Below are 16,495 nucleotides of genomic sequence, written 5' to 3' on the forward strand. Positions count from 1 at the left end.
TGAAGCATCTGGGATATTTGCTCTTCCCGATTACAGCCAAGTTACATTTGTGCGCGACGTGCATTGGAGCAACCAGAGACAGTCAAACTATCCTTAGCAAAGATGTGCGGGTTAGGTTGATTGGCCATGCTAAAATTGCCCTTAGTGTCCTGGGATGTGTAGGTTAGAGGGGTTAGCGGGTAAAATATGAAGGGATATGGGGGTAGGGTCTGGGTGGGATTGTGGTCGGTGCAGACTCGATGGGCCGAATGGCCTCTTTCTGTACTGTAGGGATTCTAAGAATTCTAAGAACATCCATTGGTGCACTCTCCTCAGTCATTGCTAGTATTTTCCTAGTGACGTACCGCCAGAACAGGCTCCTTTAGTCAGCATTGTAAATTTGTTGAGGCCAAAAGGTTTCCAATAAATTTTTCAGCATGTCATAAATTGGCTTTATCACTACAAACTTTCAAAAACTTGATACTGTAGCATTTCTTGAATTCTTGAAAGCAGCCTGTGTTGTATTCACATGCTCCTTCAATCCTCTGTTGTGTGTGGTAGGTCTTGACTTGCAGCATGGTCAATGGGCCTTTCACACCTGCACTGACGAATCCACTCCATCGTAATCTTCATGTTCATCAATGTTTCCCTATTATTCATGAGCTTTTGTGAATCACCTTCAACATAAAATGCCACCAATTTGCCTTTCTGCTTCTTTGATTCATATATGGTGGTGATACTCATCCCACATTCACTCAGTTGACTCAAAGATGCACTACGGTCAACCAAGTTCCTGCAAGGACTCTACTCTCAGCTATCGATAACAAATTAGAATCTGGTGAACTGGAGCGGTGACAATAATCTCTCCCTCAATGTCAACAAAACATAGGAGATTTGTCATCGACTTCAGGAAGCGTGGAGGAGAACATGCCCCTGTCTACATCAATGGGGATGAAGTAGAAATGGTCGAGAGCTTCAAGTTTTTAGGCGTCCAGATCACCAGCAACCTGTCCTGGTCCCCCCAGCAACGCCTCTACTTTCTCAATGGCCTCCAGTTTCACTGGCCAGGCAAACACGACTGTTCCCCGTTCATGGGTGCAAGTGTTTTCCTTGCCGGAGAGAACCCCCCTCTGCAAGGCCATAAAGGCAACAGAGCCCGGACGATTGAGCGCCGGGCTTGCTAACCACATTTGAATAAATTTCAATAAATTAGCCAGCCTCGCGCCCATTGCTGGTCAGCTGGAAATCCGGCTGCCATAAAATCTTGCTGGTTGCGAAAACCGGCGCCATTTGCGCGAGTTGCTTCCCCAGATCATTAAAAGATCAAAACTGAACATATATGTTGCTTTTTAAAATCGATTTTCTGTCCAATAATCCAACATTTGGATTTGTGTGTGTGAACAGACTGTGTATTTTCATTGACTTCTGTCTCCATTGTGTACAGACAGACAGATGTCTTTGGGTTGGCTCCATTATTCCTCCAGATAAATTGTTCAATCAGAGGAAGCATCTTCGCAATCTCACTCTGTTTTCCCAAGTCTTGGTGAACTCTGCCATTGCTGTCTTCCAAATTCTGCAAAACAGTCTTCTGGAATTCTGTTCCCCAATAAGCTTTAGATGCTGGGGCAATTACACCTTTTAACTCTGAGAACAATATATTTTTTGTTAATTAAGGGTAGAGAGTGAAAGAGGTTGAACGGAGTTGAGGTACAGATCAGCCATAATGTAAGTGAATGATGATGTGGAGATGCCGGTGTTGGACTGGGGTGGGCACAGTAAGAAGTCTCACAACACCAGGTTAAAGTCCATCAGGTTTATTTGGAATCAAGAGCTTTCGGAGCACTGCTCCTTCCTCGGTTAAGTGATGACTCTCACTCACCTGATGAAGGAGCAGCACTCCGAAAGCTCGTGATTCCTAATAAACCTGTTAGACTTTAAGCTGGTGTTGTGAGACTTCTAAGTGAATGATGGAACAGGCTTCAGGGACTGGAAGACCTCTTGGGCTTCCTTGGTATTACTTTTCCATTGACAGAAATAAAGTCCTTTGTTTAATTGACATGTTGTTCTTGAAGCCATTAAACAATCTGGCTCAATAGTTTGATGACTAATTTCTACCCATGAGTTGTTTGGAGATCCCATTGCTATGACATGATGGATGAACAGATTCATTTCACCAGCGAGCCATCTATTATTTTAAATGTCCTTCAACCATTTTCCAGCTGCCTGCACCACTTGACGTTCCATTTAACTGAGAGAACGTTACTCAATTAATATTATTCACAGCAAACATGCTGAATGCTTAAGGAGCTCCTTTACCAGACATGAGCTCATCATGTCTAGTGAACCATAATGTCTAATGATTCATGCATGCCTCTTACTTGTCACTTTGTAGACTTCTAATTCTGTTGGGCTAGAAGGTGCATTGCGAGCAAAAAGAACCTAAATTGAAACACATTTTCCTAATGTCATGCCGAGCAGTCATGACAACATTACGATTGAAATTTTGACAACATAATACCCTCGTTAAGGACACTGTTAATATTTCGGATGGCTGCCACAGGTCACCTGACTTTACAACTGCAGTGTTTTTAAGCTTCAGGAAGGCTCCGAGTGGATTACAAGCAGACATACTCAGACATGAAAAGACTTTTGAAAGTCAATGAGTGAGATTTTCAGGCTGCGCTCACCCCAAGGTCATAAAATTCCATCTGAGGTCAATGGACCTTTGCATGGTCGGTGTCCTGGCCGCCACAGGAAATCCCACCCAATGAGTCCTCAGTGGTTTTCTCTGAAGGTATGAAATCTTTGGTCACTTTTGAACACCACAGCTAATAATGAGACTTTGGATTACTAAACGAGATTACCACTTGCCTTACTTGGAAGACGACTTCGCATTTTGTTCAGGTCACAAATAAACAGTGGCCACCGTGGTTCTTTGCTAAAGATGTAGCAGGAAAATTCAAGCCTTAATTTCAGACCTTGAGCAATGTTGAAGAAGCCTCAACCCAGGAGAGGGGGGAGAGACATCAGAAATAGCCATTGATTCTGCTATAAATTATTAAGCAGTTGGGGAGAATTTAAACTAGATAGGTTGGGGGGAGGGGAGCTAGAAGAGTTGACTAGGATCAAGGAACTAATTGATGGGGGGGAGGATGCAGGGGTAAGGGGAATTACAAAATTAATGGTAGAGGAGAGGGTGCAAGTGAATGAAGGCGGTAATTTAGATAAGGGAGTAGAGGGAGAGGGCGTTCGCGACTCATCAAAGCGGGTCCAGATAAAAGCTGGAATAAGGACACTTTGCCTGAATGCACGAAGCATTCGGAACAAGGTAAATGAGTTGATGGTGCAAATCAGCACAAGTGGGTACGATCTAGTGGCCATTACAGAAACGTGGCTGAAAGGTGACCAGGACTGGGAGATGAATATCCAGGGGTATCAGGCGTTTAGGAAGAATAGACAGGAAGGAAAAGGTGGTGGGGTCGCGCTATTAATAAGAGATAATATCAGGGTAGTACTGAGGGATGACATAGGCTCTGAGGAACAAAACGTGGAATCATTATGGGTAGAGATGAGGAATAGTAGAGGGAGAAAGACACTAGTAGGTGTGGTATATAGGCCCCCAAATAATAATGTTGAGGTAGGGAGGGCTATAAACAAGCAGATAAGGGATGCGTGTAAAAACAGAACGGCAATAATCATGGGGGACTTCAACATGCACATTGACTGGCAGACTCAAGTCGGTAAGGGTGGAATGGAGGAAGAGTTCTTAGAATGCTGTCGGGATAGTTTCCTTGAACAGCATGTTACGGAACCGACAAGGGAACGAGCTATTTTGGATCTGGTATTGTGTAACGAGGTAGGTAGAATTAAGGATCTTATTGTGAAGGACCCTCTTGGGTCTAGTGACCACAATATGGTCGAATTTCTGATTCAGATGGAAGAGGAGAAAGTTTGGTCCCAAACCAGTGTCCTCTGTTTGAACAGAGGGAAATATGATAGGATGAGGGATGAATTGGCTAAGGTAGACTGGGAGAGCAGGCTGGCAGGTAGGATAGCTGAGGAACAGTGGAGGATTTTTAAGGAGATCCTTTTCAGTTCTCAGCAAAAATATATTCCAGCAAAAAACAAGGATTGTAAGAAAAGGGAGAACCAGCCGTGGATAACGAAGGAAATAAAGGAGAGTATTAAAATAAAAACAGCTGCGTACAGAGTGGCCAAAAATAGTGGAGAAACAAGTGATTGGGAAAAATTTAAGAAACAACAAAGAGAGACTAAGAAAGCGATAAAGAAAGGAAGGATAGACTATGAAGCTAGGCTAGCAATTAATATAAAAAATGATAGTAAAAGTTTTTATAAATATATAAAAAGGAATAGAGTGGCTAGAGTGAATGTTGGACCCTTGGAGGACGAGAGGGGGGAGTTAATAGTGGGAAATGAGGATATGGCTGAGTCTTTAAATAAGTTTTTTGTGTCGGTCTTCACGGTGGAGGACACAAATAGTTTGCCAAATATTAACGATAGAGGGTTGGCAGCAGGAGAAATACTTAATACAATTAATGTTACCAGAGAGGCAGTGCTGGGTAGACTAATGGGACTGAAGGTGGACAAGTCCCCGGGTCCGGATGGAATGCATCCCAGGGTATTGAAAGAAATGTCAGAGGTAATAGTGGATGCGTTAGTGATTATTTATCAAAACTTGTTGCATTCTGGGGTAGTGCCGGTTGATTGGAAAACGGCTAATGTTACGCCGCTGTTTAAAAAAGGAAGGAGACAAAAGGTGGGTAACTATAGGCCGGTCAGCTTAACGTCTGTAGTAGGGAAAATGCTGGAATCCATTATTAAAGAGGAGATAGCAGGGCATCTGGATAGAAATGGTTCGATCAATCAGATGCAGCATGGATTCATGAGGGGAAAGTCGTGCTTGACGAACATGTTGGATTTTTATGAAGGTGTGACTAGGGCGGTTGATGGAGGAGAACCGGTGGATACGGTGTTTTTGGATTTCCAAAAGGCGTTTGATAAGGTGCCCCATAAAAGGTTGCTGAAGAAGATTAGGGCACACGGAGTTGGGGGTAGTGTGTTAAAGTGGATTGGGGACTGGCTATCCGACAGGAAGCAAAGAGTCGGAATAAATGGGTGTTTTTCCGGTTGGAGGAAGGTAACTAGTGGCGTGCCGCAGGGATCGGTACTCGGGCCGCAACTGTTTACCATTTATATAGATGATCTGGAGGAGGGGACGGAGTGTAGGGTAACGAAGTTTGCAGACGACACAAAGATAAGTGGAAAAGTGAATCGTGTGGAGGACGGAGAAGATCTGCAGAGAGATTTGGACAGGCTGAGTGAGTGGGCGAGGATATGGCAAATGGAGTATAACGTTGATAAATGCGAGGTTATACACTTTGGAGGAAATAATAACAAATGGGATTACTATCTCAATGGAAACAAATTAAAACATGCTACCGTGCAAAGGGACCTGGGGGTCCTTGTGCATGAGACGCAAAAGCCCAGTCTGCAGGTACAACAGGTGATCAAGAAGGCAAATGGGATGTTGGCCTATATCGCAAGGGGGATAGAATATAAAAGCAGGGATGTCTTGATGCACCTGTACAGGGCATTGGTGAGGCCGCAGCTGGAATACTGTGTGCAGTATTGGTCCCCTTATATGAGGAAGGATATATTGGCATTGGAGGGAGTGCAGAGAAGGTTCACCAGGTTGATACCGGAGATGAGGGGTTTGGATTATGAGGAGAGGCTGAGGAGATTGGGTTTGTACTCGTTGGAGTTTAGAAGGATGAGGGGGGATCTTATGGAGACTTGTAAGATAATGCGGGGGCTGGATAGGGTGGAGGCGGAGAGATTCTTTCCACTTAGTAAGGAAGTTAAAACTAGAGGACACAGCCTCAAAATAAAGGGGGGTCGGTTTAAGACAGAGTTGAGGAGGAACTTCTTCTCCCAGAGGGTGGTGAATCTCTGGAATTCTCTGCCCACTGAAGTGGTGGAGGCTACCTCGCTGAATATGTTTAAAGCGCGGATGGATGGATTCCTGATCGGTAAGGGAATTAAGGGTTATGGGGATCAGGCGGGTAAGTGGTACTGATCCACGTCAGATCAGCCATGATCTTATTGAATGGTGGGGCAGGCTCGAGGGGCTAGATGGCCTACTCCTGCTCCTATCTCTTATGTTCTTATGTTCTTATGAAAGTGCCACACCTGTAGGAGAAAGGGACTTTCACAACTCCCTGTAAACCCCGATTCCACCTGCTAATCTCACCTGGCACTTTGACAGTGGAAGCCATCACAGCTGCAGGGACAACTCTATATCGTTACTTCAGATAATGCAACACCTCAGCTTCGAAACTTATCAGGCCTGCGCCCAATATAAACTGACCTTGATTAATGTTTATGAGGATCATTTCATCTTTATTTGTAACTTATTCTTTTGTGTGTGTTAACTGTAATCTTTTCTTAAGTAACTTTCAGAGTTAAATAGACTAACTTTTCCCTTTTTACATATAAAAGCTTTGCTGCTGGGTTATTTTGAGAGTGAATTACTCACTCCCAAGGAGAAATACACTCACAAACAAATCCATTGATCACAGGTGACTTTAGGGAAAAATCTTTGTAAAGTATTCGTAGCACCACATTACAACAGTGATGACACTTGGATCTCTGGGGGGTGGTCACGAAAAGCGTTATATAAATGTAAGTCTTCCTTTCTTTTCACAATTCCTGATGATTTACAGGAAGTGAATTAGCCTCGGCAGTGCGGTTCAGCGTGTTTCGCTCTGCTTCTGTTCTGTCGCAGAAAAATCAACAAAGTAACAGCCAGATAAATTATTCCTGGGACGTGTTGGTCAAAAGACAAATGTTGGCAAGACGCAGGACAAACCCCCTCTTCCTCTCCCACTAGCTACCGCGGAACTGTTTATGTAACGTGAACCAATAGATGGGCTAAAATTCAATGTCTGTGCGACATTGCCACACTCCATTGGCACAGCGATGTCAGCCTAGATTGTTCAGCTGAACAAAGAATGGGGTTCGAACAACCTTCTGGATCAAAGGAGTGACCTAGGATTTGATGAACTGTATGTATTTTAAGCCACTTTTATGGCAAGCATCGTTAACCCACACTAATACAACCCCCGTGCATATCCACAAATGCACGGTTGCACAGTGGTTAGCACTGCTACCTCACAGCGCCAGGGATCCAGATTCAATTCCCAGCTTGGGTCATTGTCTGTGTGGAGTTTGCACATTCTCCCCGTGTCTGCGTGTGTTTCCTCCGGGTGCTCCGGCTTCTTCCCACAGCCCAAAGATGTGCAGGTTGGGTGGTTTGGCCATGCTAAATTGCCCCTTAGTGTCTCAAGATATCTAAGTTAGAGGGATTATGGGGTAAGCCTGGGTAAGAGTTGGTGCAGACTCAATGAGCTGAATGGCCTCCTTCTGCACTGTAGGGATTCTATGATCCCTCACTAATATATCATTGACATGGTTCTTTCAATTTATCATTCACATTGTTCCTGAGACTTGGTATAATACTCTGAGTGGGATGTAACTCACTGACATAGATCGGTATACTGAGTCTGTCCCTCTCTTGAGTAGATCGCCATGTGTACCTGCAACGTCCAATTTTTCCCTCTCACAGTGTCAGTTGTCTTCATGTACACTGAGCTCTGTGCTGTGAAGCTATTAGTTGGCAGTAACGCCGCAGAATTCAAACTCTCGGCCGTCTTGTTTATCATTGAAGTTGAGATTGTGATTTTCATTGAATCTGTGATGGAATCCACGGTTTCGAAGCTTGTATTTTTTTGGGACGGACCTTCACTGAAAAGGGAAGCTGAGAAAGAAAAGTGACCCTTTGAGTTTCTAGAGAAACTGAGATTGGAAATCAAAACCTTTGGGGAGACTGAAACTGGTCGAAACTGTACAAAAGAACACAGAACCATCAGAGCTCAGATGTGGAGTCCAGTAGTGCAGTACAGGCAGAAGACAGGAGCTTGATTGAGAAACTGAGAATAGACAAATATACACTGGTTTCTGTTAACATTGGAGCATCTATACCATCCAGACTGGATATCATAAACAGAGGCTCTGCATTTGAAGCTTGTGCCTATGTTCTGCTGTCAGCGAGGGATCAAGCTAGCTCCTATAAGAAGAGAAGCTTCATGAGGAAGACAACTTTCTGAAGGACTTTGTGACTAGGTTTGATGACCTATAATGCAGTATGGACTGCCGAGCCAATTTGTAAGATCTTCCTAGATGTGCCTGCCATTTAATGTGTAATTTATAGTTCATAATCGATCTCAATTTGGCTGTAAATTCATGTTTAACTAATGTTGATTCACGCTGTTAGTGCATAGGTGATTACCCAAGATGGTATTTAATGTGTGCCTAGCTTGACTCTTGTACAGTAAAAGTTCTTTTCATAGAATAGAATTCCTACAGTGCAGAAGGAGACCATTCAGCCCATCGACTCTTTGACATGCATCTTACCCAGGCACACCCCCACCCTATCCCGATAACCACTAAGGGGCAATTTAGCATGGCCAATCCACCTAACCTGCTCATCTTTGGAGTTTGGGAGGAAACCGGAGCACTCGGAGGAAACCCATGCAGACACGGGGAGAATGTGCAGACTCCACACAGACAGTGACCCAAGCCGGAATCGAAGCCAGATCCCTGGAGCTGTGAGGCAGCAGTGCTAACCACAGTGCTACCGGGAATCGAAGCCAGAGTTAAGTTAACATCTGGCCTGTTAGTGAAGGCTCTCCGTTCATGGTATTGGCGATTGCTCTCTGATCTTTGATTCCACGACATTCTTTCATCTGCCACAATTCAGCTTCTTGCACTGTCAGCTGTTCTGTTTTTTTTATCTGCTGCCATTGGCATTATATACATTGAAAACACTCAACTGAGCTTTCTCCATCTTGGATGCATCCTCTTCCAGACTTGGCCTGCTATGTGGCTGCTACACATTGACTTGTGTGGTATTGTGGCTCCTTCTGACACATACAGAGAGACTCCATCTGCTTTTGCTCATTTCATCGAAGATCTTTTACTTCAATACCAACTGCATCCAGCAGGTGTCTCCCTAATGATTGCAAAACATGACGGGAAAATTGGGATGATCCATCACCTCGATTCTCATTTCTCCGTGGGGGTCAAGTGTCAAAGAGCCGCAACATCTTGCAATAAATCCGCAGAATTTCTACGTAAGCAAACAATTTGTGGCGGGTGAAGAGGTCGTTCAGAACAAGGAGACATGATTTGAAACTTCAAAAGTATCTAAGTGAATAAAGGGAAGATTTCTCCACACATAGGGTCATGGGAATGTGGAACCCACTCCCTGACAGAATCATGTGATGTTTCAAGGGAGATACAAATTTATTTGGGAAGTCAAGACATTAGGAAATCCTGGAAGAAACTTAGAAACGTAGAAAAACTACAGCACAACACAGGCCCTTCAGCCCACAAAGTTGTGCTGAACATGTCCCTACCTTAGCGATTACTAGGCTTACCTATAACCCTCTCTCTTACTAAGTTCCATGTACTAATCTAAAAGTCTCTTAAAAGACCCTATCGAATCCGCCTCCACCACCGTTGCTGGCAGCCCATTCCACGCACCCACCACCCTCTGAGTGAAAAACTTACCCCTGACATCTCCTCTGTACCTACTCCCCAGCACCTTAAACCTGTGTCCTCTTGTGGCAACCATTTCAGCCCGAGGAAAAAGCCTCTGACTGTCCACTCGATCAATACCTCTCAACATCTTATACACCTCTATCAGGTCACTCCTCATCCTTCGTCTCTCCAAGGAGAAAAGGCCAAGCTCCCTCAACCTATCCTCATAAGGCATGCTCCTCAACCCAGGTAACATCCTTGTAAATCTCCTCTGCACCCTTTCTATGGCTTCCACATCCTTCCTGTAATGAGGCGACCAAAACTGAGCACAGTACTCCAAGTGGGGTCTGACCAAGGTCCTATATAGCTGCAACATTATCTCACGACTCCTAAACTCAATTCCTCGATTGATGAAGGCCAGTACACCATACGCCTTCTTAACCACAGCTTCAACCTGCACAGCTGCTTTGAGCATCCTATGAACTCGGACCCCAAGATCCTTCTGATCTTCCACACTGCCAAGAGTCCTACCATTAATATTATATTCCGCCATCCTATTTGACCTGCCAAAATGAACCACCTCACACTTATCTGGGTTGAACTTCATCTGCCACTTCTCCGCCCAGCGGGAGCCTGTGGCAGGAGTTCCATGCCCAGCCAATCGTGAGTCTCCCAGGCCATTTTTTAAAAACATAATCAGCCTCACGCCGGAGGGCTGATTACCATATGCAAATCCCAATTTCCATATCATTAGCAAGCCTGGGACAATATCGTCTGGGGTTGCTAACGCCACCCCCACTACCCCGCGCCCACCATCGCCGGGAGAGATTCCCCCCAGCGGGGATTAAAGCTGCTCCCCAGCAACAGGGACCAGACATTATCATCTCACTGGTGAGACAGAGGCCATTCAGGACCTCCCAGGAGGTCAGGGGCAGGAGTGGTGCCCCTCAGGTATTGCCAGCCTGGTACCATCCACCGGACAGTGCCAAGGGGGTGGGAAAGACCGGGCAGGGCCTACAGGGGCTGATCGGTGGTGGCCTGCTGCCATGCTGCATTAGGGGTCAGTGGGGTTGCGAGGGAGGAAGGTGATTCGGGCAGGCCATGGGGTGGGGGGTTCGGGCTGGCCATGGGGGGCTTGCGATTGGGGCTTGCCTGAGCAGGTGGGTGGGGTTTCAGGAAAGCTGGCAATTGGTGGTGGTGGTGGGAGTGAAGGGGTTGGGGGGGGGGGGGGAGGGGGGGTCATGGAGGCCAGCGGTTGGGGAGAGAGAGGCGTCAGGGAAGCTGGCAATCAGGAGGGGGAGGGGCAGTGAAGCATTCAGGAGGTTGGTGATGGGGGGCTGGAGATGGGGGGCTGGTGATGGGGGGGGCTGGAGATGGGGGGGGCTGGTGATGGGGGGGGCTGGAGATGGGGGGGGCTGGAGATGGGGGGCTGGTGATGGGGGGGCTGGTAATTGGGGGAGGGGGCAGTGTGCATGCACCATTCTCCCTCCTGACAGATCAGCGCATGCACAGTGGCCGGCTTAGCGCACTGATGCTGGCCTCTGGGGCGGGATTAGATTCCTCCCCCCCCCACCACCCCCGCTCCTTCCAATGGCACTCTGTGGAGCACAGAGCGCAGGAAATCCATCCCACTAAGTGTGCCCAAAAAGCGGGCGGGTAAATCTCCCGTTTTCCAACCCATTGTGAGCTTAGATTTTTTTGGGGGGAAAATCGCCCCAACCCGAGGCTGAAATCAAAGCCTGGCACTGTGAGGCAGCAGTGCTAATCACTGTGCCAATGTGTTGCCCATACCCATGAAGGATTGAGATAAGGTAAATAGTGCTAGGTCATTTCTATTTCTCAATGAGATGACAATGAGAGGGATCAAATTGAGGTTAATTAAAAAAACATTATAGGAGAAGTTACAAATGAAAGTTTCAAAACTGTCTTCACTCAGAGGCTGATTCAAATTATCTTTTTTTATTCATTCGTGGGACATGGGCGTTGCTGGCTGGTCAGCATTTATTGCCCATCCCTAGTTGCCCTTGAGAAGGTGGTGATGAGCTGCCTTCTTGAATCGCTGCAGTCTGTGTTTTGTGGGTTGACCCACAACCTGAATGCTGTTAGGGAGGGAATTCCAGGATTTTGACCCAGCAACTGTGAAGGAATGGTGATATATTTCCAAGTCAGAATGGTGAGTGGCTTGGAGGGGAACTTGCAGGTGGTGGTGTTCCCAAGTATCTGCTGCCCTTGTCCTTCTAGATGGAAGTGGTCATAAGCTTGGAAGGTGCTGTCTAAGGATCTTTGGTGAATTGCTGCAGTGTGTTTTGTAGATAGTACACACTGCTGCGACTGAGCGTCAGTGGTGGAGGGATTGAATGTTTGTAGATGTGGTGCCAATCAAGCGGGCTGCTTTGTCCTGGATAGTGTGAAGCTTCTTGAGTGTTGTTGGAGCTGCACCCATCCAGGCAAGTGGGGAGTATTCCATCACACTCCTGACTTGTGCCTTGTAGATGGTGGATAGGCTTTGGGGAGTCAGGAGGTGAGTTACTCGCCGCAGTATTCCTAGCCTCTGACCTGCTCTTGTAGCCACTGTGTTTATGTGATGAGTCCAGTTGAGTTTCTGGTCATTGACAGTGGGGGTTTCAGTGATGGTTACACCATTAAATGTCAAGTGGCAGTGATTAGAGTGTCTCTTATTGGTGATGGTCACTGCCTGGCATTTGTGTGGCGTGAATGTTATTTACCACTTGTCAGCCCAAGCCTGGATATTGTCCAGATCTTGTTGCATTTGCACATGGGCTGTTTCAGTATCTGAGGAGTGGCGAATGGTGCTGAACATTGTGCAATCATCGGCGAACATCCCCACTTCTGACCTTATGACGGAGGGAAGGTCATTGATGAAGCAGCTGAAGATTGTTGGCCTAGGATTATCTGAATTGTCTGAAGCACAACGTTCCTGAAATTAAATCTTCAAATTATTTCTAAAGGAATTAGATAGTTGACTGAAAAAAGTATTAATGAATAAAAAGTGAATGGGGTTAGGCTGGGTGGGATATTAGAGGGCATAGTGAGCGGGATTTTCCAGCCCCCTAGCAGCATATATTCCAGCAGCCAGAATATATGCTGCAAAGGGGCTGGAAAATCTTCCAGTCCTGCTGATGTCCACAGGGTTTTGTGTGCCCTGCACCGTCCACTGCCAGAGAACATGATTCAGGCTGGTCATCACTGGCGGGACTGGAAGATCCCGCTGGCAGGAAGGGCTGATACATTTTAGCCAGAGAGTCAGCAAGAAAGAGAAAGATTGGACCTATATGGTTTTGGTGGTTTGAATAACATGTTTCTGTATGGTAACATTCAATGATTCTACACTGAACTGAGATAGAGGCAGCGATTCTCCAATCCCACTGCGCTAGATGTTTAGCACAGCAGGCTGGGAGAATCACGCATTGGCTGATTCGCGGGATTCCCCTGAGTGTTCACGCCACGCTTGCGTTGCCCAGGCCTGGACTTGCGGCAGTATCTGCGCCGTGCTGGAAATCGGCTGGGAGGCGGGGCTAGCTTTAAATAGCATTTTACATGTTATGGCCTGGGAATGGACGGGGGGGGTGGTGGGGGGCCGCGATCGGGCTGGCCCGCAAATGGGAGGCTGACACTTCTCTAGCGGGGATAGGCCCCACCCTTGATATCTAATAATATTCACGCTGGTGGCCTCTGCATTGCACAGAGTGTGGGAGATTCTAGTCTGAACTCCCACTGAAAAAACCAGCGTGAATTGCTCCAGTTTTCCCGCAAATTCGACACTTAGAATTTTTTGGGAGAATCGCCCCCAGAGAATCTGGTGAATTGGTGCAACGACAATAATCTCTCCCTCAATGTCAGTACAATGAAAGAGATAATCATCGACTTCAGGAAGCGTAGTGGAGAACATGCCCCTGTCTACATCAATGGGGACGAAATGGAAATGGTCGGGAGACCTTCAAGTTTCTAGGTGTTCAGATCACCAACAACGTGTCCTGATCCTTCCACTCCAATGTTATAGTTAAGAAAGCCCACCAACGTCTACTTTCTCAGGAAGCGAAGGAAATTTGGTATGTCAGCTACGACTCTTACCAACTTCTACAGATGCACCACAGAAAGCATTCTTTCTGGTTGTATCACAGCTTGATATGGCTCCTGCTCTGTCCAAGTCTGCAAGGAACTACAAAAGCTCGTGAATGAAGCCCAATCCATCACGCAAACCAGCCCCCCATCCATTGACTCTGTCTACACTTCCCACTGCCTCGAAAAAGCAGCCGCCATAATTAAGGACCCTACACGCCCTGGACATTCTCTCTTCCACCTTCTTCCATCAGGAGAAATATACAAAAGTCTGAGGTCACATACCAACCAACTCAAGAACAGCTTCTTCCCTGCTGCTGTCAGACTTTTGAATGGACCCACCTCGCACTAAGTTGATTTTTCTCTACACCCTAGCTATGACTATAACACTACATTCTGCACTCTCTCCTTTCCTTCTCTATGTACAGTATGCTTTATCTGTATAGCGCGCAAGAAACAATACTTTTCACTGTATGTTAATACATGTGACAATAATAAATCAACTCGAGTATCTATCAATGCAATGGTTCGCACAGTTACAAATCCAAATTCACTGCCATGAAAGCAGCAACAGCTGAACTAGTGGCCTTTGTAAATGTCCTGAAGTTTGGGCTGGGACTCAAAGGGAGGAAAGGTAGATTTTTCCAATGTGATTTTGATGGATAAATGGGAAGTCAATAACCCAGTAGCTGGAATGGTGCTGAGCTATACTGACCTGCTGATCTTACTGAAGCTAGTTGTTGGAGTTACTCTGCATTGTTCCCTCCATCCACCCTCACCATCATCCCTACCTTTGCGGATCTTACAGATCCAGTCCAGCTGGTTCTCACACCGTACTGCTCGCCAGAGTGAAGAGGCAATGTCCGTAACCGCACAGCGCCGGATGTTGTCGTCTTCGTAGACATCCCGACCAAAGTTGTTGTAGGAATACTGTGTGAGAATGCAACACGTGACTTACACATTAATAAATCACTATAGTTCCTGAGGTATAGGTACACCCACAGTGCTGTTAGAGGGGGAGGCACACAGGGCCATACACGCGGGCATGTGCATGCACGGGCAAGCATTCACATTCTGTTTGAGTGTTAACAAATGATGCAGCACACAAGGTGGTATTCAGCCCATTGTGTCAGTTCAGTCTCTTTATAATCCAATCCATCCCACACCCCCTCTCGTCCCTCAGAGCTCTCAATCTTCTCCATTCAAGTATTTGTGCAATCTCTCGGAATATTATTCCTGAATTTGCTCCCACTTGGCTTCAGACAATGCATTCCACATCAGAACAACCCTGGTGCGGAAGAATAACTTCTCTCTGGTTCTTTCTGTGTCCTCTGGCTACTGGCCATTATGATGTGGAGATGCCAGCGTTGGACTGGGGTAAACACAGTAAGAGTTTTAACAACACCAGGTTAAAGTCCAACAGGTTTATTCGGTAGCAAATGCCATTAGCTTTCGGAGCGCTGCTCCTTTGTCAGATGGAGTGGAAATCTGCTCTCAAATAGGGCACAGAGACACAAAATCAAGTTACAGAATACTGATTAGAATGCGAATCTAACAAGTGTCGACAATCACCAGGCAAGACTGTTCTCTTCCTGTGGAGGAGCACTTCAGCGGTCATGGGCATTCAGCCTCTGATCTTTGGGTAAGCGTTCTCCAAGGCGGCCTTCACGACACATGACAGCGCAGAGTCGCTGAGCAGAAACTGATTGCCAAGTTCCGCACACATGAGGACGACCTAAACCGGAATGTTGAGTTTATGTCACACTATCAGTAACCCCCACAACTTGCCTCCTAGACTTGCAGAATCTCACTGGCTGTCCTGTCTGGAGACAATACACATCTCTTTAACCTGTGCTTAATGCTCGCTCCACTCACAATGTCTGTATCTTTAAGACCTGGTTGGCTGAAGAGATTCGCATTCTAATCATGATTCTGTAACTTGATTTTGTGTCTCTGTGCCCTGTTTCTTAGAATCTTAGAATCCCTACAGCACAGAAAGAGGCCATTCGGCCCATCGAGTCTGCACCGACCACAATCCCACCCAGGCCCTACCCCCATATCCCTATATATTTACTCACTAATCTCTCTAACCTACGCATCCCAGGACACGAAGGGCAATTTTAGCTTGGCCAATCAACCTAACCCGCACATCTTTGGACTGTGGGAGGAAACCGGAGCACCCGGAGGAAACCCATGCAGACACGAGGAGAATGTGCAAACTCCACACAGACAGTGACCCATGCCGGGAATCGAACCCAGGTCCCTGGAGCTGTGAAGCAGCAGTGCTAACCACTGTGTTACCGTGCCGCCCTTTGAGTTTGAGAGCAGATTTCCACTCCATCTGACGAAGGAGCAGCGCTCTGAAAGCTAATGGCATTTGCTACCAAATAAACCTGTTGGACATTAACCTGGTGTTGTTAAAACTCTTACTGTACTGACCATTATACCAAACAGGGCGAGATTCCTGGAAAACCTGTGGCAGAGATTCGCTGCCGGCGGGACTGGAAGATTCCACTGGCAGGAACGGCCAGAAAATTCTGGCCACAGTTTTGCCTCATTTACTGTGTCAGAACTATCCATGGGCCAAGATACGACACCTGGTGAGATGTGACGGTCCTGCAAAACTGAACAGACGGGGTGGGGTGGGTGGCGTGGAGGTGTGAGGGGAGGAAGGCCACTGTGGCAGGACCGCTAAAACCTTGGCATGATTTTGAACATCCCCAATCAAGCAGGGAAGATGGCAGGTAAGGGTAAACAAAAAGCAAGGGTGTTGTATCCTCCCGGCTCTGTTTTGCCAGCGAGCACGGCTTCACAC

General features: G+C 46.5%; 1 protein-coding gene across 1 annotated transcript in view; it reads right to left on the minus strand.

Moving 5' to 3' along the window:
- Nucleotides 1-16,495, minus strand: part of mrc2 (mannose receptor, C-type 2) — a 286,794-nt gene that overhangs the window by 73,077 nt on the left and 197,222 nt on the right. The window contains exon 15 of the mRNA XM_078222936.1: nt 14,472-14,610. Coding sequence (XP_078079062.1) covers nt 14,472-14,610 — 139 coding nt within the window. The remainder of the gene's footprint in view (nt 1-14,471; nt 14,611-16,495) is intronic.

This window comes from Mustelus asterias, chromosome 11 (genome assembly GCF_964213995.1).
Source record: "Mustelus asterias chromosome 11, sMusAst1.hap1.1, whole genome shotgun sequence".
Classification (NCBI taxonomy): domain Eukaryota; kingdom Metazoa; phylum Chordata; class Chondrichthyes; order Carcharhiniformes; family Triakidae; genus Mustelus; species Mustelus asterias.